The following is a 27,199-nucleotide window of genomic DNA, read 5'->3' on the forward strand; positions in this document are numbered from 1 at the left end:
GGTGGATCATGAGCTTTGTTGAAAATAGTTCTGCATCTAAAATGTTCAATAAATAAAGAATGAATCAAAAACAGATATCCTTCTTTTGGATTCAATCCTTGGAATCCTTCCTTTGTGGAAAATCCTTTTGTATTATTATTGTTATCAGTGTTAAAACAATGCTTGAAGTGCAAACAGGATTCAGTGTGGAGTAATCTGAGGGTCTGGCACCAGAGAGAGGGATCTGGCACGCCGAGGTCTGAGGAAAGGCCAGGCTGCCTTGGAAACAGAGACGAAGGCGACCCAAAGGAGGAAAGCACTCAAGAAAGGGGGCGGGAGACAGACGGAAAAAAGGTGGAGTGTTGAATAGAGAGAGAGAGAGAGAGAAAGAGAGAGAGAGAGAGGGGGAACCGAGAGCCAGAGGCAGAGTGAAAACACACTGGATTCAAGCGTGCTGAATGAGAACGCAGAGAGAAAGTCTGCTCATTCACAACACAAACGCAGGAAGCTGGAGAGGAAGCAGAGAGAGAGGAGGATCTGCAGGTTTAATAGGAGTCATTCGGAGGAGCGGCAGCACTGAAGCAGATCCTCCACGGCTCCACAGATGCCACACACTCCCTCATCCCTCAGAGGAAACCAGCGGGCTCCTGGGGAAGGGGGTCCGACAGATGTGGCGGCCCCTGCGCGGGGCCCTGGGCTCGGCCCGCAGGTGTCTGGGGGTGAAGGTGTGCCGGAGGAGCGCGCTGCTAGTGGTCCTGCTCTGGCTGGCCTCCTGGATCTTCCTCAATGGCCTGGTGTTCGTCCACAGGAACATGTTCTCTGACTTCTGCACTGATGACAAGAGCAAAGAGATCCTGCAGAGGGTGGTAAGCACAACTTTCTCTTCCTTTCCTTTATTAAATAATAAGTTAATCAGGTTTCTGCTCATTTTGTTTTATTATACACAGTTTAATGCAACATTTTTAGTCAGTTTGACTGAGATGACTAGAAAAGTTCAATTTAATTCAACTAAATAAATTATGCTGAATGGTTTTAACAATCTGCTTTATACTATTGTAGTCGTCAGCGTTGGCTAACTTGACAAAAGAGCCAATTAAAAAACTAAGTGTAGACTAGTAGTCAGTGTAGGCTTGTCTTGCATACATTCAACAAATATTTTTTGCTGCTTGTTCAAACTACTTATTTTAAACGAGCTGCACAACTTAATTGTTTTTTGCTCATTTTTGCTATATTTATAAAAACAATTAAATTAACTTTATTGATTTGTGCTGGGACAACATGAAGGAATTGTGTGGAACCTAGCATATTTTTACAGCGTATGCAAATACAATCAAATGTGTATGAATTAAATATGCATAAACTATTTGCATAACATCTGAATATCAGATGAAGCCAGGTTTAAACTCTTGTTTCATTTTATTACTTAATTAAATGTTAAAGATTTTGCAGAGTAGATGTTTTGTTTTATTTATGACTTCATAAAGAGATGTAAAAACGTAATATTAACACACCATTTGCTCACCCTCAAGTGGTTACAAATCTTGAGCACAATTTTAAAGAAAGCTGAAAACCTATTGACCTCCATAGTGGGAAAACGAAATACTATGGAAGCCAATGGTTACAGGTTTTCTGCTTTCTTCAAAACGTCTTCTTTTGTGTTCAACAGAAGAAAGTTAGCAATAAAGGTATAAAAGAAGGGTGAGTAAGTGATGATGAAGTGATTTTTCATCTTTGGGTGAACTGTTCCTTTAAATAATAATAAAATAATAAATACAGTAAACCTTTAGAAAAAAAACACACCATGTTTTTAGGAATAAAATTAAATATAATGACAATTACATTTTATAACATATAGATATAGATATATACATTTATTACATATAGTCCTTTTATAAATCAGGGGTCGCCACAGTGGAATGAACCGGCAACTTTTCCAGCATATGTTTTATGCTGCGGATGCCCTTCAAGCTGCAACCCAACACTGGGAAACATCCATACACACTCATATACACTCATACACTACGGCCAATTTAGTTTATTCAATTCACCTACAGCACATGTGTGTGGACTGTGGGGGAAACTGGAGCACCCGGAGGAAACCCACGCCAACACGGGATTATTATTGTTATTAATATTATTATTATTGAGTTTGAATGATAATTACAATGCATACAAACCAAAATCTTCTGATTATGGACAGTACAAAGTGTGGTAGAGCTATTCAAGCTTATTTTCTATACATTAGAACGTACAAAATTAATACAAATGTTCTACTGAAAACGTGATAACAAAATATTTATGACACAAGTATTATGAATATCATGTTTATGACAGATTTATGACAAGTTTTGTTGTCTTGGTAATGTCAAATTGAAAAATAAAATACACCATATATTTAGGAATAAATCTAATATAATGACCATTACAGTGCATGTTATAAAAACAAACCAAAACCTTCTAAATATGGACTGTACAAACTGTGGTAGAGCTTTTCTAGCTTATTTTTTAGACATTAGAATGTACAAAAGGAATTAAAATTCAGAATTAAAATTAATTGCTGCAATGCGTACATTGTTATAATGGTTCGCAGAAGATGCCCATTAAAATGTCATTTAATGTAGCACTAGTCTATCCATCTATTAAAAGTTCTGTCAGGCATATATTTAGAACAAGAGCATATTTTAACCATTTCAAATGAATAATATAGAATAAAGATAACAAACATATGAGAGTGTTAGTGTTAGAAAGTCAAAGCAAGGTGTATATACAGTACAGACATGGACGAAATTAACTGTACTCTTCCACTGAAGAAAGAAAAACTGCAGCGGTCACTGACATAACTAAATAAAACGTTTAAAATGACTGGAAATTAACTAATGAGAGTCTGACATTGCTTTCGAAGTGTGGTTCAACAGAAGCAATACAAACTAATGACTGAACTAATGAGCCTGGCCTGGACAAAACTGAAGGGCCAACAGATTTGTCCATGTCTGAATAAATGATAAGTCTTACTGTTAGTAATTTAAGCAGAGAATTGAATTGACAGTGCTAGAATGTAGAATGTTAGTAAAGGTAAGTACTGCTGTCTGTCAGTGGATCAGTTGTCATGATATGCAGTACCTCTGGGGATTTTGGTGAATTTTCCACTGACTGATACACAAAGCATTTCATAGGATTAATCAGTCAAGCATTGAATCGTGGGTACCAGCAGAAACGGGCCTCCATTAAAGGCTTAAGCTTTGTTCCTCGGGGGAAACCTAAAGCTCTTTTGAGCCACTGGATTACGTGATGTCAAGTGAGCGCTGAAAGAACATTTTGTTTGTTGCCACATTGGGAACCGCAAAATCCTGGTGGCCTTGAAATAGGGATTGGGAAATGTTTACTAGCATCAATTAGTTGACAAGTTTCTGCACGCAAACTGTCATTACTGAAGCCAAGCGTGTTGGCATGAGCAGATTTACAGCAATGCATTTCTCTGCAAGAGTGATTATATATACATATATTATATATAAAAACATTCAACTATTTCTACAATGCTCCAAATAACATTTCTATAACTAAAACATCAAAATATGAGCGAAATAATGTTCCATCTTAAGATATATTGGTTACACTTTACATGAAAGGATGTTCATAAGATGTCATGAAACCTTCATAATCATGATAGAAGGTCATGAATGTGAATGAGATTTTATCCATGCTTATAACAAGTGTCATTTGCTCAGTTATGACATTTTAAATGCAAAAATGACATTGTTTGTTATGACAACTTGACAAACAAATACATCATAACCTGTTTTTGTCTTTGTCATGACAACCTGACATTACCAAGACAATAAAACTTGTCATAAATCTGTTATAAACATGATTGCCATTAAGGCTGCACGATATTGGAAAAATATATTGTGATATTATATCTTTCTACATTAAATATTGCGATATGAATACAGTTCACAGGATGGTTTAAATAGCTTTATTTCAGGTATTCAGAAACAGAAACTGAATAATCACAAAGTAAAAAAAAATTGTCTCGTTTCTTGTCCATATTTCTAAAAATTCTTGTAGATCAAGTAAAAATACTGTTTTGTTTTTTGCTTCAGAATAAATAAGTCAACATTAGGAGTTTATCCTTAAAACAAGCTAAATTATCTGCCAATACACTGAAAAAAATTATTCAAAGATGATTCCTTGGATTTACTCAATTTTTTTACGTTGAGTGGTTGTAAACAATTTATTTGGGCTGAAATTAAACAAACAAATTAAGTTGAACATTATTAAATTTAATTTGTTTGTTTAAATTCAACACAAATAAATTGTTTGCAACAGTTTTGCATGCAACACTTTTTTCAGTGTAGGGTGATAACAATAATCTGATTTTCGTTTTAAAATGTGGATATTTGGACTACAAGACAAAAATTAAAAGTAAAAAATATATATATATATATATATATATATATATATATTTGTACCTAAACTCTCTTGAAATGCTCAATCAAAGGCCTTAAAACACATGCAAATGATAAACTTTCTCTCTATTATGGGTTAACTCTATAAATCGGATGTGTTTTATGGCTCCTGGTCAACTATACTCAACTATACTAGACTCAACATTGCAGATCTTGCAATGTGATTATTGCACACATTGCGATATCAATGCTGAAATGGTATATTGTGTAGACCTAATTGCCATATATAAATATGCCATGAATTTTATAACCGCATCGTTAATATTTTTTTTTAACTCAACTACTGTGGTACAAGCCGAATTTGTCATTAATATGTCGTCAAATATAAATGACACTGTTACAGATGATTTGACAGTTTTAATGAGACATTTTAATGACAAACACGGTTTTTTCTACTGAAAATGTGATCAGAAAAATATTTCTGACAATTATTATGTCAATCATGTTTATGACAGATTTATGACATGTTTTGTTGTCTTGGTAATGTCAAATTGAAAAAAAGTACAACACATTTTTATGAATAAAATTTAATATATTGATAATTACAGTGCAAAAATTAATTGTTAATAAAAATTTATTGTTAATAAAAATTTTGTTTTGTTTGTTATTGTTAATAAAAATGTATTAAAATTTATTGCTGCAATGCATATATTGTTAAAATGGTTTGCAGAAGATGCCCATTAAAATGTAATTAAATGTAATGCTAGTCTATCTACTAAAAGTTCTGTCAGGCATATATTTAGAACAAGAGCATATTTTTAATCCTTTAAAATGAATAATAAATAGATAATAAAGACAACAAATATATGAGAGACAATCATTATTATGTCAATCATGTTTATGACAGATTTATGACAAGTTTTGTTGTCTTGGTAATGTCAAATTGTCATGGCAAAGATGAAGACTGGTTGTGATGCATTTATTTATGTCAAGTTTTCATAACAAACAGTGTCATCTTTGCATTTAAAATGACATAACTGAGCAAATTACACTTAATAACAACTGTCTTAAGCATCTATAAAGTTTCATGATCATAAAATCTTATGAATCTCTTACGAACACCCCTTCAGGTAATGCGTTACTGATATATTTATGTATATATATATATATATCAACAACTTGTAATTTTTTCATATTTAAATACAATATGAAATCATGCAATCTTCTGAACTTCTGAATGAATGTGAAATCTACTGAGCGAGTGACATTTTTTGCTCCTGTAATAACTGAGATCATGACACGAGTTCTCTAATTCTTAATATTTGGGCTAGCTAGTGTAAATATTACAGTGAATTCAACAGCTGCGAGACTGAGGAATGCTGCGGTTTGCCAGTATTGTGCAGATGATGACTGGGTGGAGATATAACTGTGAGGTATCAGTCATATTGGCAGTGATTTTTGGCAGTGAGGATCAAGTGAAAATAACAGACCGGCTGCTGTAATTGTTGGGTTGGAGTCAATTTGAAATTCCCAGGGATGTTTTAGTGAGAAAGAGTTTGGTTCAGATTCAGCAGCTCGCGGTTTTAAAGTTTCAGACAGTGAAATAATTCTACAGCATCTGTTTTATTATTAATCATTTGAATTTAAAAGATTTAGTATGAAATTGCACTGTAAAATATATCTGTAAATTAGCAGTTTTCCATATTTTGTGATTAATTTTTTTAATTATTTTATTTTCCCCCATTTATTCATGCTTTTGTATTGCACTATGGCAGTGTTTCCCAACCCTGTTCCTGGAGGCACACCAACAGTTCATGTTTTGGATGTCTCTCTCATCTGACCCATTAACTTCAGGTTTTGGAGTCTCTTCTAATGCAGAGTTTCCCAACCCTGTTCCTGAAGGCACGCCAACAGTACACATTTTCAACCTCTCCCTAATCAAACACACCTGAATCAACTCATCAGAACATTGGAAGAGACTCCAAAACCTGAAGTTAATGGGTCAGATAAGGGAGACATTCAAAACATGAACTGTTGGTGTGCCTCATGGAACAGGGTTGGGAAACACTGCACTATGGGACCTTGACAGAGCAGGGATCAAACATCCATAATGCACAGTATTAATAACTGATAGGGTTCAATGCTAAGGATTTTTTCTACTGGCCTGATCCCTGCCCTGCCAAAATTTTCACTGGCCCCACCAAAAAAAGAGAAGTTGATAGCTATTTTAAAACCACATCTTTTAAATAATAAGATTAAATATATACATGCCTTTATTCAGCATAACCTTTCTTTAAATACAACCGACAATTGAAAAAATTACAATTGTGATGCAACTAAATTTGAAATTTTTTTTTAATTAAATTATGCATTACAGGCTTAAATTATAGAGATGAAACGAGACTGATGAAGCGAGACTGCAGTTTGACCATGAAGCAGATCAGTGTTGATCTTTCTTTCAAGGTGTCAGTGCAGAAATGAACAAAATAATACGCTTAATACAAAATATTATAAGATTAAAATATGGGAAAATGATCAGATGGTAATTTCTGTCAATTTTCCAAACAGATAATCAGCACACAGTAATAGTTCAGCATGCTTTCACTTTCATATTCGACATGAAACGCACATTTACCTGTAGGAATGACATCCCATCCCACTCATTATTGTCTGCATTTAGCTGTTTATATGGCAATTACACAACCATAATACACTGTGATATAGCCTGGTTTGTTAGATTGTTGGATCGTTTTGCTTTCTCACTACAATCGATCCGCTCCAGAGTTCATTTCAATCGAGCCGAGACCACCTCATTCAGGCGATCTCCAACCGAATGATTTCAGAATCAGAAAGAGCTTTATTGCCAGGTATGTTCACACGTGACAGAGCTTCTACAGAGCTTCTACAGTGCAACAGCTTTACAGAGACAGGACAAAAAACAGATAATAAATATATTCTAAAAAACAGAAGCAAGTAGTGAATGCAAATATACAAACTGATTTGGCGTGGATCCGAGCGCGATTGCAAGATTCACATATGTAAAACGAACCACGCTAGCTGGGCAAACGAGACAGGTTCAGAAACAATCTAGGTGTCGAAGCACCCTATTTGCACGCAATTGACAAACAGTCGCAGCCAAATTAAACTTCAGTGACAAGGCAGCACTGTCTACTGTCTAGTGTCCCGAGCATCTCGCATGCTGGCCCCGGGCCATCGGGCAGTACATATTGTCGAGCCCTGAATGACAACCCCAAATGTAAATGGAAAGCACTTGAGAGTCACAAAATACGAAAACTGATAATTAACAGATATTTTTATATCTGAGTATTTTTATTAATAACCTCTCAGTATATGCAAAGACAAAAGAGGGTCAGTAAAAGTGGAAAAACAAAACTGTGAGTGCAATACACCTGCATGTATATATTACTCATTCATTCTAAACATATAATAATGATAATAAAACTTTTGATTTTATTATTTAAAACCATTTTCTTTTTTACCAGTAAAACCTCGAGAACCTCTTGACTCTTTTTCAAGAGTGTCTATTACCTTTACCATGAATTATTAAAGGCACAAACTAATATTCAATGTAAAAATAAGCCATCTTTATAACAAACAAAACAAAAAAATGATGACATATTAAAATATTTAAAGGATCACATTGCAAGCATTTAAACTGCGGTGCTATTAAATGCTTGATTCTGATTGGCTGATGATCATTTTAGTATGTCATTATTTTCAGATAAACCAATGCTATCTCGCGGCTGTTTGAACCTTTTTGATTTAGAGGCTAATTCGTCTGAATCCGTGCGATCTCAGTCGTACAATTTAGTGCAATTTTCTCATCTCCCAATGAGGGTTGAGTTTAGGGGTGGGGTTTGGTGACTGACCTCGTACGAATTGAATTCATACGAATTACATAGCTGCTAAACTGACAAAATGTAAAGTAGCTACATTTCCTCATCAGGCTTGATAAACGCACAGCTGAAGTAGTTCCGGCAGGTTTAAAGTGCATTACACTTCCATATCCCTACGCTGAATGATTTCAGTCATTTCACAGCTACAGGATGCCAATGTTTTGTGTACAATTAACAATTTAGCAATGCTTTGAATCAAAGTGACTTCAAAATGAGAATAATACACTCCTCTGACTGCTGATTTGTTTATCCAGCACTCTGTGACTAATTTTCGTCTAAATTGTCTTACGAAAGTTCAAAAGTGTATGATTGTTCTCATGAGTCATAGTAGATGTTTGTTTGGAAAAGCTTTTGAATCAAATCCTTCCATAAGGTGTCAAAGCTCTTTCACTCATTCTCATGACCACATGCATCTGCATACACTTACGTAATGCACAAATACCAGTGTTTATTCACAAGTGTGATGATTGGAAATTTAAAGGGGACCTGTTATGCAAAAATCACTTTTGTAAGTTATTTAAACACAGTTGTGTGGCAACAGTGTGCGAATATAACCAGCTTCTAATTATAAAAATGTATTCATTCATTTTTTATATAATCACACTTGATAAAAACAGTCTGGAGAAACATGTTGATTAACAAATTCTCCCTTTGTACGTGTCATCAGAGGTGGAAAGTCCCGCCCACTAGAGACGATCTCTCCCTCATTAGCATAGACAGCCCTGAGTGAGAAGCAGCGGTCTTCTATTAAAGTTTTGACCTGATGAAGATAAAGTCAGCGACTGAGAGGATAATAAATGTGGACTTTTAGGATACACAAATGAACACTGGAGTCTCCATATACCTTCTTCCAAGCCACTTCTTTTGACGTTGTCAGTTTTTCACAGAGCTAACATTAGTCTTGGTTTGAATCTACCACTTTGCTGACACATAGGAGTAGCTCCGCCCTCTTTTGAAAAGGGTACAATATCATTTAAATTTAAAGTGACAGTCGCTTAAATGGCACAGTTAGGATCAAAGCCTATAAGAGGCAGATTCAAAGAGTTAAATAGAAAATTATTTGTTGTTATTTTCAGCTGAAACTTCACATACACACTCTGGGGACATCCGAGACTTATTTTACATCCCTCAGAACAGGCATAACAGGTTTCCTTTAACTCAGATTAAATTTCAGACCTCAGATCCCTTTAAAGAATATTGAAATAATTGATGGAGGTTTTAGTTATGATAACACAGCCTCCAAAACACCATTTCCCAGCTAATGAATGGTAAAAACATTCTGATAATCTGCCAAACGGTTAGCATTTCTAAAGGGTTCAACACTGCAATAAACAACTCCGAGTGGTTCACATTTACACAATAAACTGTTTATAGTTTCTGGCAGCATGCGGTTGAGAACCTTTGGGCAATTATGCTTTGAACCACACAAGACCTTTTTTAATCAGCGGCACCATCTGTCACCTGTGCAGCCAGCCTATGTAGAAGAGACTTGTTGGCTTGAGCTCGTGAAATGTACCTGTTCTGTAGTGTTTGCCTGCTGCAGGCTGCCATTCACTTCATTCTTTCCTTATGATCTAATGTGAAGATTAAGCACAGATGGTCATCCGCATGCTTTACCGATACATTCAACTTTCATGCAAAGATCACTGTTTTGTAGAAGGTTTAACGCCTTGACATCAATTCATCATTTTAATATTTTCTGTACAACGTAGATTGTGGCAAATCATCTAAACAGATGAAGTTCTAGTTAAATAAAACCACTTCAGATGAATATTAATATGTTTACAGTATATGCAGTGGCCTAAAAGCAACATAGGCTCATTCGGAAAACGTAGCCCAAATACATTTCTGGATATCATGAATGTAGCCAGAAGTACGTATGGCTGCATAAATTTTTCAATGAACACTACGGGGTGGTATGACGCCATTTCTTTTCACGCTTATCAGATGACCGGTTACCTTCGTATAGACGGCTTCCCAGCTTTTACCAGTTTGTCCAGTTGGCTCGCCATGTACGTCGGTAGACTAGAGATGTAGAGAGGAGATGATGATGACGGGGGTTGAGTCTGGTGAACAACAGTTCCAGAGGGGGGGTAAGAAATTAAAGCGGGTAAAAAATTAAATAAACAAGTAAATAACAGGGTGAGAATGTGGTAAAACATAGTAAAAATCAGGTGAGGGCTTTTTTTCAGAATTTCTTTTTAAATTTGTCAGTTGGGTTTAGGAAAATGGGTCAGCAGGTCAATCTATGCTTTTAAAATTACTACTGGTTGGCTTTAGGGAAGGGAAGGTGGGTCAGTCGATCGGTCAGTCAGTCAGTCAGTCAGTCAGTCAAACAGTCGACAGCGGCCTCTGGTGGATTTACAAGAGAACAGCAGGCGTGAACGGCACTCGTGAGGGAAATTTGAGATGTCTTAGAGCGTACACATCGGTTTCTCGTGGATTCGCGAAAACAAAAACGTGAAAAAAACCCATACCTTCTGGGATGTATTCGATGATCTCCAGAAATGTATGGTATGATTTCAGAATGAGCCTGGGTTGCCTAAAAGACTAGGCTTAATAATATGAATGTCATTGCATACTCAAACAATGACATTTGCTTTATGCTACTTAAATAAAATTAGCTGAAACAACACAATCGCTTTATGTTCAATTCACTTAAATCTGTAAAACGTATTAAGTTAACTTGATTCCTTGATGTTGTCCAAACACAGATCGATTGTTTGGAACCCAGCAGAACCCAGCACAACATATTGTTTGTCTGTTTTACATATTTTAACTTAATCAAATCAAGTAGTATCGTTACTACTGGTATAAGCTTTGTGTTTTGAAATAAATCGCTCACAACGGCTGGATATATATTGAAAGAAATTAATTTGCATATACCACCAATCCTGTCAACAACTGGATAAATACTTTTACACTAAACACAAAAATGGTTCTGATAAATGAGTTTTAAATGGCTAAAACATCTAGCGTTCTAAATGAGTCTGTAAAACTGAAAAAGCTTGTTGAATCAAGTCCTAAATTAGTTTATAATGATTCAAACTAATGTTGAATCAAACATTCTAAAGGAGTCTTTAATGACAAAATACATTTTGAGTCTAAAATGATTTAAAATGCATTCAAGAGCAAAGTTCTGTATGAATCTATTGGCTAGAAATGCAAGTAAATCTAACATTCTAGATGTGTGAATAATGACTTGAGATGCAATTAAACAAAATGTTTTAAATGAGTCTAAAATGACCTGAAATGCCACTGAACTTAACATTTTTAATGAGTTAATAATGACTCAAGATGCTATTAAAATGAACCATTCTGTATTTTAAAAGGGCAATACGGTAATCAAGGGACAAAACATTAATCAAGAACATAAATCCCAAATCAGCCCAAAGGCTATAATGAGTTCATAATGACTCAAAAAAGAGATGAATCTTCTAAATGAGTCTATGATGAGTCAAAATGCAGATCAACTGAATCTTCTAAATGAGCCTATGATGACTCAAAATGTTGAACATTCTAAACGAGTCTATCATAAGTCAAAATGGAGTTGAACTGAACATTCTAAATGACTCAAAATACATAAGAACTGAATGTTCTAAACGAATAAATGAGTCTATAATGATGCAAAATATGGTTTATTCAACTGTTAAATGCATTTATAATTCAAAATATTATTAAATCAATTATTCTTAATGAGTCTATAATGTTTCAAAACAATTAACATTCTGACTAAACGTTCTAAACGAGTTTACAATAGCAGAAAATGTTATTGAATCTGGCATTCTAAATAAGTAATGATCATTTATTTAATTATTCTTACCGAGTTTACAATGATTCAAAACACAATTGAATCAAACATTCTGAATGAGTCTATCATGATTTAAAACAAATTTGAATCAACCATTTGAAACGAGTCTATAATGACCAAAAACTCCTTTTAATCTGAACCTCTAAGAGAGTTTATGCTGACTCTAAATCCAGGTGAATCAAATAATCTAAATGAGTCTAATGACCCCAAAACACAAAACATTTTTGGATCAAATATTCTAAATGAGTCTACAATGATTCAAAAAACACAATTGAATCAAATATTCTAAATGAGTCTACAATGATTCAAAATACAACTGAATCAAATATTTTAAATGAATCTACAATGATTCAAAATACAATTGAATCTAATATTCTAAATGAGTCTGCAATGATTCAAAATACAATTGAATCAAATATTCTAAATGAGTCTGCAATGATTCAAAATACAATTGAATCAAATATTCTAAATGAGTCTGCAATGATTCAAAATACAATTGAATCTAATATTCTAAATGAGTCTGCAATGATTCAAAATACAATCGAATCAAACATTTTAAATGAGTCTACAACGATTCAAAACAAAATTAAGTCAAACTTTCTGAATGAATCTATAAATGACTCAAAACAAAATTTAATCAAAAGAAGGAGTCTATAAAGACAAAAACCTTTATAAAGGAACCTCTAAAAGAATCTATTTCGACTTAAAATTTAGGTGAATCAAAAACCCTAAAGGAGTCCAAGGATCTAAAAATCCCAAATATTTTTAAATCAAATATTATAAATGAGACTACAATGATTAAAAACACTTTTGAATCAAACGTTCTGAATGAATTTATGATGACTCAAAACAAAATTGAATCAGACATGTCTATAATGACCAAAAACGCAGTTAAATTGAATCTCTAAGAGTGTATGTTGACTCAAAATCCAGGTGAATCAAATACTCTAAATGAGTCACACAATTGAATCAAACATTCTGAATGAGTCTATAATGACTCAAAGCTAAATTTAATCAAACATTGTGAATGAGTCTATAATGACCAATTTTTTACCCCTATGAGAGAAGACAATGAATGAATGAATTAATTAATGAATTAATGAATGAATGAGAGTCTATACGCTGACTCAAAATCCAGGTGAATCGAATACTCTTAATGAGTCTAATGACCCAAAAACACAACTGAATCAAACATTCTAAATGAGTCTATAATGCCATAGATACAATTCACAATTAGCCTGGCTCTTTTCGGGCTCCGTTATGAATGTATATAGGCACACGTTGCATATGTTGTACATTAGAGAACAATAAGACCCCCGTTCTCATGTTTCATCACTATTTGTGGTGAGTTTCTTGTAAAGTGAAGATGATGAAGTGACCCACAGCAGCCTATGGAGACATTCTTGGCATGCCGAGACTGACCAGTGCTCCGGCCAGATGGCAATTCAGCCTGCGGGCAACAGAAATAGACTGCTATTCTCCAGGGTCTAATATTTAATCATTACTACATGCTCACGAGCATAAAGAAATACAGTTTGCCTCTTATTTTATATCCTCACTGAACGCTGTTGAGTTGTGCTTGCTTGCTGGCATGATTAAAAAAGCATTAGAGTTTCTGCTCACAGAGAGCGCTCAATATGGTGGTCCATCCTTCAGTGAAGTTTTCTGTTTTTGCTTTTTTTTCTCCACCTGGCAAGAGATATAAGTGCATTTGCTTAGTAACGGCACAGCTCTTCTCCAGAATCCACACCGATTGAAGCATCAGTCATGCCTGAAGTACAAACAGTTCCTGTACGCGTGTTAAACGCTGCAGACAGAGGTTTGTCCAGATCACTAAAGGCTCATTCACACTAGCAGCGGCTTTGTTGCTGCCTGTCGACTTGGGTGGCGTTTGAAGCCTTTATATAAATGGAAAATAATTATAAATGGAATATATACAGTTAAATTCAAAATTATTCGTCAAAATTATTAATTAAAAAATATATATTTTTACAGTATTTCCTATAATATTTTTTCTTCTGGAGAAAGTCTTATTTGTTTTAATTCAGCTAGAATAACAGCAGTTTTTTATTAAGATTTATTTTTTGGCCTTTTTTAGTAGGGACGGGAAATGTCCTCGAGCCGGGATTCGAACTTGGGACGCCCTGAAGTGCTACGGCACCAAATGTCAGTGCGCTAACCACTAGGCTATTGCACAGTAACAGCAGTTTTAAATTAAACAATCGAAAGTTTTCGATTGTTATACGATGACTTGCCTAGTTAACCTAATTAATCTAGTTAAGCCTTCAAATGTAACTTTAAGCTGAATAGTATCTTGAAGAACATCTAGTCAAATATTATATGCTGCCATCATGGTAAAGATAAAGGAAATCAGTTATTAGAAATGAGTTATTAAAACTATTATGATTAGAAATGTGTTGAAAAGAATCTTTCCATTAAACAGAAATTAGGGGGAAAATATACAGTGAGGCTAATAATTCAGGAGTGCTAATAATTCTGACTTCATCTGTATATAATAAATAGAAATGGAATCAGTACATAAAATGCTAAATTACGAATATGACCAGGAAATAAGCATGTGCCCAGTCATTGTGGCCATTTATCTTCTGCACACGCCGGTCTGTGTAGGTCTACAGCACGGAGAATACAACCAACTGATCTAGCAGCTGAAAGAAGATCACATGGGCTCTACTGATGCTCCTATTGGCTGTCACTCACAAAAGTCGCTCTTCATTTGCATAAAGTTGAAGGAAGCTTGTTGGAGGTCGCTCACTCTCCACTGAAATAAGTTGTCACTTGGTCGCTGATGGACAATTGTTTTAAAGTATTACCATTATTCAGTCAGTCATTATGATCAAACTTTAAAAAAAGGGTCACTTTATTTTTGTAATGTTCACAAAGACAGTATAACAAGACTCAGCACTGATGTGTGTGTATGTGCGCTGTAAAAATGGTCCTTGTAATCAGTTCAAGAGTAGCTCCCAGTCGTGAGAGTGTGTAACCTACTGAATGAGGAACCGGTGCGTGTGAGCGGTGCATGACCGGAAGTTTTAGTCCATATACCTGCGGATTTGTAGTGCTTTTGTGATCTGCTTGTTTACCAGCGATCTGCCAGGATTCGATTGCTGGTGATTGTGACAATTTTAAGGTTTAATTATTAGCAAAGCATTTACCAACACTTTTAGCTCAATAAACTAATAATTACTGCTGCCTAATAGTTAGTAAGATGTAGTTGGGTTTAGATATTGGGTATGATAAGGGATGTAGGATAAGATCATATTTTATAAATACTAATAAACAGCCAATATCTTATTAATACAGTCTGAGAAATAAAGGTCCAGAATCCCAACAACTGAATTAATTTGTCCCAACACAAATCGATTCGAGGGTTACCTTAACAAATTTAAGTGGGTTGAACATAAAGTAATTAAGTTGTCCCCAAAAAATCTCAAGAAGCATGTTTCTTTCAGCTCATTTTAGGGCAGCAAAATCATTTTTGAGTGTAGTTCATTTAAAAAGTTCACATTAAATGTTTGCAAAATAATGTGCCAAAACTAACCCACAGTCAAATTCAGAGTTTACACTTAATCTAGGCTGTACTGAAAAAAATGCATGTGTTTCTGTCAATTCAACCACCAATTTACAAACACAGCCATGATTTACACCATACAATTCACTGTCTCCAAGCTGACTTTCACTACCGAGTGTTCCTACACAGATTCATTCATCAAATCTGTAAACACAGCGAGTCTACTTTCTATACTGAACACACAAACATACGTGGGATTTAGGAATTTAGTGTCTGTGGGATAGTTTATATGCAAACGGGAGCTGTTGTTCCATCTGTAGCAAAGCCTGGGAATTAAAACACATGTGGGGAATCTGGCTGCCACTTTCAGGACAGAAAAAAAAGAGCAGACTATAGACCAAAAGCCTCAGAGTGACCACAGAGCACAACATGCATCTCTGGCCCACATAAACACCCCTGAGAGGCCCGTGAGAGGGTCTGTGGGGATGAAGCTCTATGTTTAGTCCCAGTCGAGCTGATAACAAACCTCAGAGATTCCCAGTGCTTTATTCGAGCGTGTTGTCATGGTAAAACCACCAACTGGGAGTAATTCAGGTAATTACTGGTACTTGCTGTTGTTATTATTGCTCAATGTGTTCACTGATGCAGAAGAAACACACACTTAAATCACCACAGACCTGCCTCTCGTGGGGCTGCTGGAAAAATGTGTTGCAGCTAGGTTTTTTAAGCATGGCCTGTGATGGATTACATGTGAAATCACAAAATTGCTTCAAGAAGTTTGCATAATGTGGATTTAACACAAGTACAGATGCAGTTTAAATGCGATTAAATATGTGGCACGTTTTATATCTCATCAGCGAAGAGAAAGTGACACAAATTTATAATTGATATATTGTATATGACGACAAGCCGACTAGCATTTGACGTTGAAATTGGGAGAAATGTATACAGTGGGCGACGCAGTGGCGCAGTAGGTGGTGCTGTCGCCTCACAGCAAGAAGGTCGCTGGTTTGAGCCTCGGCTGAGTCAGTTGGCATTTCTGTGCGGATGTTCTCCCTGCGTTTGCGTGGGTTTCCTCCGGGTGCTTCGGTTTCCCCCACAGTCCAAAGACATGCGGTACAGGTGAAATGGGTAGGCTAAATTGTCTGTAGTGTATGAGTGTGAATGAGTGTGTATAGATGTTTCCAGTGATAGGTTGCAGCTGGAAGGACATCCGCTTCGTAAAACACGTGCTGGACAAAGTTGGCGGTTCATTCCACTGTATGGAAAATGAATGAATGAATGAATGAGTGAATAAATGAATGAATGATATATACAGCGGCCTCAAGTAGATTTATGTGAAATGGCATGTGTGAGAAAACATATTTGAGATTGAAAATATAAAGAATATTAATAAAAATAAGCACACGTAGTCCAGGGTACATATTTCTTGATTCTTAAAAATGTAGCCCTGGGCACATATCTCCAATGAGCCTTAACCACTTTTAATCCAACACTACATCATGAAATCGAACTTCTCAACATTTCTCGTAAATTCTGTTCTGTTTATAGTTATTCACACTAATGGTCTCTGATCAATAAAAAGTCAAAACATCAGTACCAACTTGTTTGGTAACTCATGCACAGCTGTACTCCACTGACACTGTCCTCAGACATTGTACTAATCTTGTGTTATCACTGCCATTTAAAATCAAGCAAGTGTAATTACACAAATGCATGAACTTACATGTTATAGTGTACAAGTAAAATGTTTTAGCAGGATTTTTAAACACAGAGGACATATTTTATATAAGGACACAATCTGACCATCATTGATAGAAATGATATTATATTGCTTAGAAATTATATTGATAGAAATTATATTGCTTACATGCTAAAGCCACCACATATAATAGCAGGACTGAACGTGGATAACAGCTGTTAACTCTGGTAGGGGACAGAGGACGATTTGCAGTGTAATCTCAGTGAAACACAAATCAACCGAAGCCCTGAACTGACATATATATGTGCCGACTGCAGAAACAACCAGTAATTAGCTCATTTTTCATGAGAGGTTCAGGGAGGAAAAAACGAAGAGCAAAAGCAGATCTGTTTTAACAGCTTTGTTTCACAAGATTAAATGTTAGAAATTCATGCATGCTGGTTAAATATGCTGACAGGTGGCGTTGGTACTGTATCTACACAAAGGCACATATTCAATAAATATGAGATGGAATTGAGATTCATTGATTAAAAAAAGCTTAAATGCCATTGATATTAGTTTGAAGAGATGCATAATAAGACTATGATGCTAAAAATGTGTGTATTAGGGAATACAAAGGGGAATGCAGGGTAAAGGACGGGTATAAAGGAATATTATACTGTAGACCTTGTATTTGAAATGAATGAATGTAGAATGAATGTAGAGCTTCATGTTATGGCTCTGAGATCAGAATTATTAGCCCCCCTGTATATTTTTGTCAACAATTTCTGTTTAATGGAGAGAATATTTTTTCAACACATCCCTAAACATAATAGTTTTAATAACTCATTTCTAATAACTGATTTCTTTCATCTTTGCCATGATGACAGCACATAATATTTGACTAGAAATCTTTCAAGATACTAGTATTTATCTTAAAGTGACATTTAAGGGCTCAACTAGGTTGATTAGGTTACAGTTACAGTAATTAGGCGAGTCATTGTATAACAGTGGTTTGCTCTGAACTAATCGACCAGGGGGTCAATGCAACAACGGCGTAACTCGTGGCTGAACTATTATAGAACAATGCATTGTTTGGTGAAAAGAACGATGTAGTGTCGAGTGTTTCCCAAAAGCCGTAGTTTGCCTGTTGCAAATCCATCATTTGAACCACGTTCGTTATAACGTTAAATGCCCATAATGATGTTCTAAACCGGGTGGAGTAACAACTTCTTTAGAGAAGAACCCCATCATTTATTTGTGCAAATTATATTGTTTTACACGCACACGCATTTAAAAAAAAGAAAAATACAATATTAGTTTTGGTAAAAACATGCTCTCGCTTTCCATATTAAATGGAGCTTTATGTAAATGGCACATATAGATCCTGTGTTTCCTTTACATATTTTATTCTAAAACATGAAATCACTTACAAAAGCTAACACGTGTTCTAATATCATATATAAATCATATCAATAAATAAATAATGAGGCTATTTATTAAGAAATGAAATGTAATATTTATTAGAAAAATGAAAAAATCTAATCTAATTTAATAAAAATTATATTAATAATAATGATGATGATAATGATTATTAAGTAGGATATTGTTTATTTTATTTTTGGAAAAGTCTACTTTTACAATTGGACACATGTAAACCCCTGCACAAATGTTCTGACCAACCTGCCCATGTCATATACAGTACAGATACTTAATAAATAACCTACTATAAATTTAAAGATTAACGTATGCTATGTTTTTCATCAATAATACGTCACATACAGCTTTTATCATGAGCCACGGCTGTGTTCAAAATGACATCAATGTTTTCAAAGTGCACTGCGAAGGGACGCAATTGTAAACATGAAGATTGCTAAAACTGAACTGTGAAAATCCTTTAAAAGCAAATTACACCTAAGAGAGAGGACTTTAATGCTTTTTTTCCAAGTTTAAATGTTAGAATGTTCTAAACGAATAGGGCATAGGGCGGATAACTGGGAATATAACACAACCAGAAACTAGGCTTCAGCTCCAGAGATGTAGTTGTAAGCATGCAAGTTTGCGATGCAGTTTGCGAATGTTCGTTGGAACGATGGATTTGGGAAACGCCAAATCAATAAACTATTTTTGTAACGACGGAACTTGCGACCTTAGTTGGCTAACGATGGTTTTTGGAAATGCCCCCTTGTACGATTGACCTTAAAATTGTTTTAAAAAAATGTAAAACTGCTTTTATTCTAGCCGAAATAAAACAAAGAGTTTCTTCAGAAGAAAAAATATTATAGGAAATACTGTGAAAAATTCCTTGCTCTGTTAAACATCATTTAGGAAATATTTGAAAAAGAATTCACAGGATGGTGAATAATTTTGACTTCAACTATATGTGGGAATCCAGATCGTAAGCTGATTGTGTGTCTATATTTTCAGTGCGACGAGTATCATCAAGGAATCCTGACCGGCGACCTTTGCGATGACCTCTGCGTGTCAGGTCGAGTGGAGTACAAACGCTGCCTCTATTATGAGAACGGCAAGAAAGTGATGGCGGCCAGCTGGCGTGGCCTACCCGTGGTCCTGAAGTCAAAGCTTGAGAACTTCTCTTCCTACGAGGCTCTTTCTCTGCTGGACTACCCGGATGGAGGAGCCGGTGGTGGTGAGGATGAACTCTCTCCTCTGGATGTGGTTTTCTACGCCACCCTGGAGATCAAAAACTCTCTGGGTCTGGAGACGGGAAATAATCTGACTTTACCACGTCTGTGGGGTCAGCGGTTGAAGGAGAGCGAGCGGATGTACTCGCGGGCGGAGCTGGCCTCGCTCTGGGCTCTGCTTCAGCAGGAGGAGTACACCTTCCTCAGGGTCCTGCAGGATTTAACAAACCATGTGGCCAAGATCTTGGGCTCCTGCGGACATTTCTATGCTGTGGAGTATTTGGCGGCAGGACATGCGTGGGATCAGCATATCTTCTCTTTGGACGAGCTAACGTTGAGTCCTTCGCCGAGCACATTCTCGGTGAAAGAAATGGTGCCTCGGGTGGCTTTGAGCTTTTTGGAGATGGTGGAGCATTTTGAGAATGATTTTTCCCACCGTTTGCATCTCTGTGATATCAAACCAGAGAACTTTGCCATCCGGAAGGATCTGACGGTGAGTCTTCTAATGTTAAAAAATTATAAGGGTTTCTCAACCGTAATAGTGTAATGCAGGTTTATTTGCAAGCTGAAATAAATAAATAAATAAATAAATAAATAAATAAATAAATAAATAATAATAATAATAATAATAATAATAATAATAATATTAATAATGATTACTACTATTGTTATTATTATTATTATTATTATTATTATAAATTGAAATTAAATACATGATAAATAATAAAAAACAAATAAATAAATAAAATAATAAAATATAAATAATAAGAAATATTAAATAAAACAAAAAAGAAGCAATAAATTACAAAATTACTATTTTAAATGTGAAAGAAATGCCATCAGTAGTTTACTGTCAAAGAAAGATGGAATCGCCCACATGAAACCGGCGCACACAGAAATCTGCAGATTTTTAGCCCATCATTGATTTATTTACTTGTGTAAATTTATATTTATTCAGTTTTTTTTTATTAATTTTATTAATATTATGGACTAATATGAAAATGTTCATATGATTTATTTACGGTACAGGTTGTAAAGTCATTTTTTCTGTCTTTTACTAGATAAATTATATAAGTTTATCAAATAAGTGGATCTAATAGGATTTGCATTGTAAACATTAATTAAAATTTTTTATTAATATTTTTTATTTAATATATTCAGTTTTGAGTTATGATACTCCCCAAATAATTTTTTGCTAAATTCTCAGCGGAAATAGCCAAAAAATGTCCACAGATTCTTTCTGGCCCTATCTATAGCTCACATAATGTCCATTTGATTTCTTTGTTCATTTGTTAATATGTCACTAAGACAAAAAAAAAAAACCTTTCAAGGTGATCATCTTCACGTCGGATCCAAATGTTGGGCCTTTTTGTTAAATTTTGTTAGATTAAATTATTTTGTTAAAGTAAATTAGATATTTGCTTGCAGCAATTCTCTCTAGTAGATTAGATCAAAATCTCTAGTAGATTAGATCAAAATCTCTAGTATTAGATCAGTAGGCGATGCACATTTCTCTTATAATGTGAACCCTATACATTTTTTACAAATATTGCAAACAATTTCATTGGAATATTTTATATAGTCAAGCCTTAAATTATTCACACCCCAGGCAAATTCCGACTTCAAGTTTTTGTTCAAATGTAAATAAAAGCTGAGAAGTATTGTTTTTTCCACAATGATGCCTCTTGTATATTGTCTTATTATCTTTTGGGAGAAGCCAGTGTTATAATCTGGTCCCCAAAGAAATAATAATCCTGCTGGTTGAATAAAGTAACTTTAAGTCAGAATTTGCCAGGGGTATGAATAAGTTCAGGCTTGACTATATTTGTCCTGTTTCATTATATTCTGAGCAACATTTTGAGCATGATGTACAGAAGACGCTCACTAAAATGTTTAACAGTAGTTTACAAAGCAGGAAAAAAATGTTGTGACATTTAATGATCATAATTTAGCAAGTAAATATTTATTTGTCATTTAAAGTGTTTACTTTACAACTATCCCTCAAATCACTAAGCACCCATTTGTCAGCAATAGGTTTTTCTTCATTTAAATAAATAAATAGTACTGTAAAAAAATGTGACTATTAATGTATCGGGTGTATTATGCTACAAAACCCAGGTAATGAGCTGCCAATACTTTTAAAAATCTCTAACGGATACATTTTATGTATTTTTTAATTATTATTATTTATTCATATTTTGTAATTGCATTGAGGGATCTTGATGTAGAACTTGGTGGGAACGTTTAATGTAGAAAAGTTTGGATATTGCTTTACAGTGTATTTATTTTATTTATTTAATATTTCTTATTCAATACACTGTTACTACTAGAAGGTCAGTAAAAGTTACTTTTTTTAAGTAAAGACTAAAATGATCAGCATCGAAGGATGTCAAAAGTTTTCTCAAAGCGCAAAGCATCATCAAAGAGTCATAAGATATGGGTATGTAGTTTTACAGCATATTATGTTATGATGATAACCTACTCTGTATATATATATTAATAATTACAATCCAGAATGTTGCATTTTTAATCAAAATGTTACTCTGAATAGCAGATAAACAGAAAACATTTGTAGATTTTTGTAGTAAATTCTCTTGCAGACATCAAAATGGGATGTCTCGTCTTTGATCCACGTATCGATTGACTAATTGTGTGTGTTTTCCCCCACATTTTTAATGAAAGCAGCCACATTTCTTGCTTTTATCTTCCGAACATTAGTATTTCAAACGTTTCTAAAATAATTCACTCATTCTATGAACTTACTCTGGAGCAGATTTACACAGATCTACCAATCCATGTTATTAAATAAAGTATGAACTCATAATCATGTACAAGGAGAAAACCACTGCAGGAATTTGCAATGATATTGAGTTGAAAGGTATTCAATCTGAATTAAATTCCAATATTTTTATTACGAGTTAACAATTATTCTTTCCAGGAAAGGATTATTATACAAAACTTATTATTATAATTATAGTAAATTCAAGAGCAAATGTTGACAAATCATCTACAGCACCGGTGCCTAAACTCAGTCCTGGAGGTCCAGTGACCTGAATAGTTTAGCTCCAACTTCCTTCAATACACCTGCCTGGAAGTTTCTAGTATACCTAGAAAGAGCTTGATTAGCTGATTCAAGTGTGTTTAATCGTGGCTCGAACTAAAATATGCAGGACACCGGCCCTCCAGGACTGAGTTTAGGCACCCCTGACCTGCACTTGATCCACTTGCATATGACAATTTATAATGATTTGGTAACATATCTCAGATTTATAAAAAAGGAGTCAAACATGAATTTTATAACAATTATATATATATATATATAGTTGAAGTCAGAATTATTAGCCCCCCTTTGAATTTTTTTCGACTGTCTACAGAGCAAACCATCATTATACAAGAACTTGCCTAATTACCCTAACCTGCCTAGTTAACCCTATTAACCTTAAATGTCACTTTAAGCTGTATAGAAGTGTCTTGAAGAATATCTAGTCTAATATTATTTACTGTCATCATGACAAAGATAAAATAAATCAGTTATTAGAAATGAGTTATTAAAACTATTATGTTTAGAAATGTGTTGAAATAATCTCTCTGTTAAACAGAAATTGGGGGAAAAAATAAACAGGGGGGCTAATACAATTATGAAATTAATGTTAGTAAATACATTAACTAATACAACCTTATTGTCAAACTTTACCTGCAAAATTTCCAATTAAAGCAAGAGTGGATGTTGTACAAACTTGATTCTTTTTTGTCAGAAATCTATCAGAAAAACTAAACATATGGAGAACTTGATATGCTGGTTCTTTAAAGTGATGAAGTTCTATTTTGGCGTATTTTTGGTTTTTATTTGTCCTCATTTGTAAGCTGCTTTGAATAAAAGCATTTGAAAAATTATTAAATATACATGTAGTTTGAGTCACAACACTGCACTGTAAAAATTGATAAGTTGATATAGTAAACCTGTTGCTTTACGTGAGTAAACTCATTGCCTTAATTTTAATGTGGATAATTATATAAAATAAGTTCAATCGACTTAACAGTTCCAAGTTATAACCGGTTTACCCACTTTTTTTAAGTACAGTCAACTTGTCGCTTTTAAGGTTACGGGTTTACTCACTTTAAGTACAGTGTGTAAACAAACACTCTATAACTATATAAATTATACCGTTTTTTAAGTAAAGTCAACTTGTCGCATTTAAAGCAATGGATTTACTCCTTTTTTAAGTACAGTGTGTGAACAAACACTGTATGTAAATTATAATTTTTAAAAAATAAAGTCAACTTGCTGTTTTTAAGACAATGGGTTTACTCACTTTTGTAAGTACAGTGTGTATACAAACACTCTATAACTATATACTTTTTTTTTTTTAAGTAAAGTCAAATTGCAGCTTTTAAGGCGACGGGTTTACTCACTTTTTTAAATATATAATTTAAATATAACCGCTATATAATTATTGTTGTATGTATATAACTGTTTTGTTTTCGCTCTGTTCAGGTGGTGGCGATAGATGTGGACATGGCTTTTTTCGAGCCCAAAATGAGAGACATACTTGAGCAGAACTGCACCAGCGACAGCGACTGCAACTTCTTCGACTGCATTTCAAAGTGCGACAAAACGAAAAACAGATGTGGATCAAAACGCAGAAACAGTAACCTTCAGGTGGGTAAGGCATTTGTTGATTTAACTCTATTGTGCGCTGCAATGCTTTTATAATTTCAATCAATTCTCATATATATATATATTAGCGTTCAACAATCTAAAAGTGTGCGGTTTAGCCGTTATCTATGTGGCAAGGTGCTGACTTGCTGTAAAAAGAGAAAAGAAAATGGTTTTGTTTTGGAAACCTGTCACAAAGGAATACCGGTAAAATAGCCGGAGGAGACGATCATTCTTCGGCGGTAAACATTGGCAGGGAAAATGTGCGGAATGTTAATAGTTGATGATAACGCTGAAGGAAATCAGATAACGCCATCATTACTGCTCCAAAACACAATGAGGGTTAACAGGGCAGACCGAACAGAGGAAGCACATCTGACTGAGAGTAACAGATCCTCATCAGTTGTGGATAAAGACAAACGCTACACTTTTTGAGGATGCTACAGTGCATATGCACATGACATTTATTCAATAAATCCATATTATGTAAAAAAAATACTCAATAACGACATTTAAAACTGCATGTATGAGAACTTGTTAGCATAAAATCCCATATTAAGTGAGAAACTAAACTGCAAAAACTGACTGTAACAGACACTACTAAAAACAAACTAATAAAAAGATTAAGAAGTGAAAACATGTCAAATTCAATGATTTCTACATATAGAAACGAGCTGTAATGAGAAAAGAAATGTATTGTATAAAATTGTATTGTATAAATGAATAAATAATTTGCTAATTAAATTCTACTTGCGATTAAATTTCGTTGAAAGGTAATGTTAAAAAAAAATCTTGAAATAAATGTTCCACCTCTAAATATCTACAGTGCATACACACATGACATTTATACAATAAATCCATGTTAATTATGTACAAAAAAACTACTCTGATTTATAAAACATATGAGAACATATAAGAAGCCCTGTAATCCTATATTACGTTTGCAGTTGTGAGAAACATTAAACTGAAACAAGAACTGACTATTACAGATATACTATGAAAACAAACTAATAAAAAAGATTAAGAAGTGAAAACATGTCTTGTCAAATTGATTTCCACACATAGAAATGAGTTGTAATGAGAAAGAAATGTATATTGTATTGCATAAATAAATAAATAATTTGCCACTTGTGATTGAATTCTGTAGAAAAAAGGTAATGTTGACAACTAAAAATCTTGAAATGAATGTTCTACCTCTATATCTATATCTATAAACAAAATATTGCTTGCTTTTAGCTTTTTATTAGAACACTGCACTGTAAAAAATGATTAGTTGACATAGAAAACCTGCTGCTTTTAAAACGATTAGTTGACTTTACTAAAAAAAGGAAATAAAAACATTGCCTTAATTTTTAAGTAAATGAACAATTTGGAAAATTATTTTTAAAAATTAAGTTAAATCAACTTTACGGTTAAAACTTGAAACAGGTTTACTCACGGTTACGACTACTCAGGTTTTCATGTTGAAAGCTTTTAGCATTTTATTGCAACACTGCAGTGTAAAAATGATTATGTGACATGGTAAACCTGTTGCTTTTAAAACAATGAGTTTTAATTAAGAGTGAGTAATCTTAGCTTTAAAAGTGAGTAAACTCAATGCCTTACTTTAAGTAAATGAACTATTTGGAAAACTATTAAAAAAATAAGTTAAATCCACTTAACAGTTACAACGGTTTATTCACTTTTTTAAGTCAACTTGTTACTTTTAAGTCAACAATGCTGAAAACCCAAAATCTTGAAATTAATGTCCCACCCCTTTATACCTGTTTAAAATATTGCTTGCTTTTAGCTTTTTATTGCAAAGGGTTGCATTTAAAACAAGTTTTTAAAAAGGTATTAAATTACTTTTAATCTCAGTACTTTACATTTCCACTAATCAGTACTGCAGTTTTGTTAAAAAAAAACTAATAAACAAACAAAAACAAAGGGTCACAAATGTAATACAGTTGTACTAAATGCATATTCTACAAAAGTGCAGTATAGTTTTAAACAGTTTTACAATTGAATTAAATACCAGATTGTGGCAAATATCAATAAAATATTCATATAATTGTTTAGTTTTTTCTGGTTGTAAGAATTATTAAAGTGTGTGGTTTCTGACCTAACTACACTGTACAAATATCTGTAAATTAGCAGTTTTCCATATTTATTTTTCCCTATTTATTTCTGCTTTTGAATTGCATTATGGGAGCTTGATCTTTCTTCCAACAACTTTTAACCTTGAAAAGTAAAAAAAAAAAAGTTACTTTTATTGACATTTTTAATAGTTTAAAGTGTATATTGTCTGGTTTGGAGTTGTATATTACGCTACAAAGACCTTGTAATAAACCACCAGTATATTTTCAGTTATTTTACAGACTTATTTCTCTATATTTTATTTATTATATTATATTACTTCAAACTACTAAAATGCCAATAAAAGTCACTTTGTTGAACTGCAGAGTTAAATTATCAACATCAAGTCGACAGAGCAGAGGAGAGACAGAACTGTAAGTGTTTTTCATTTGGAAAGCACTTGTGAATCACAAAATACAGAAACTGTTAATTAACAGATATGTTTACAGTGTATTTGCA

General features: G+C 34.0%; 1 protein-coding gene across 1 annotated transcript in view; it reads left to right on the forward strand.

Moving 5' to 3' along the window:
- The first annotated feature begins 388 nt into the window (after positions 1 to 388).
- The window catches only part of dipk1c (divergent protein kinase domain 1C), a 29,478-nt gene continuing 2,667 nt past the window's right edge, over positions 389 to 27,199 (forward strand). Inside the window, exons 1-3 of the mRNA XM_056451100.1 lie at positions 389 to 845; positions 19,751 to 20,461; positions 24,464 to 24,628. Of these exons, the coding sequence (XP_056307075.1) occupies positions 438 to 845; positions 19,751 to 20,461; positions 24,464 to 24,628 (1,284 nt within the window). The 5' untranslated portion in view covers positions 389 to 437. The remainder of the gene's footprint in view (positions 846 to 19,750; positions 20,462 to 24,463; positions 24,629 to 27,199) is intronic.

This window comes from Danio aesculapii, chromosome 24 (assembly GCF_903798145.1).
Source record: "Danio aesculapii chromosome 24, fDanAes4.1, whole genome shotgun sequence".
Taxonomy (NCBI): Eukaryota; Metazoa; Chordata; class Actinopteri; order Cypriniformes; family Danionidae; genus Danio; species Danio aesculapii.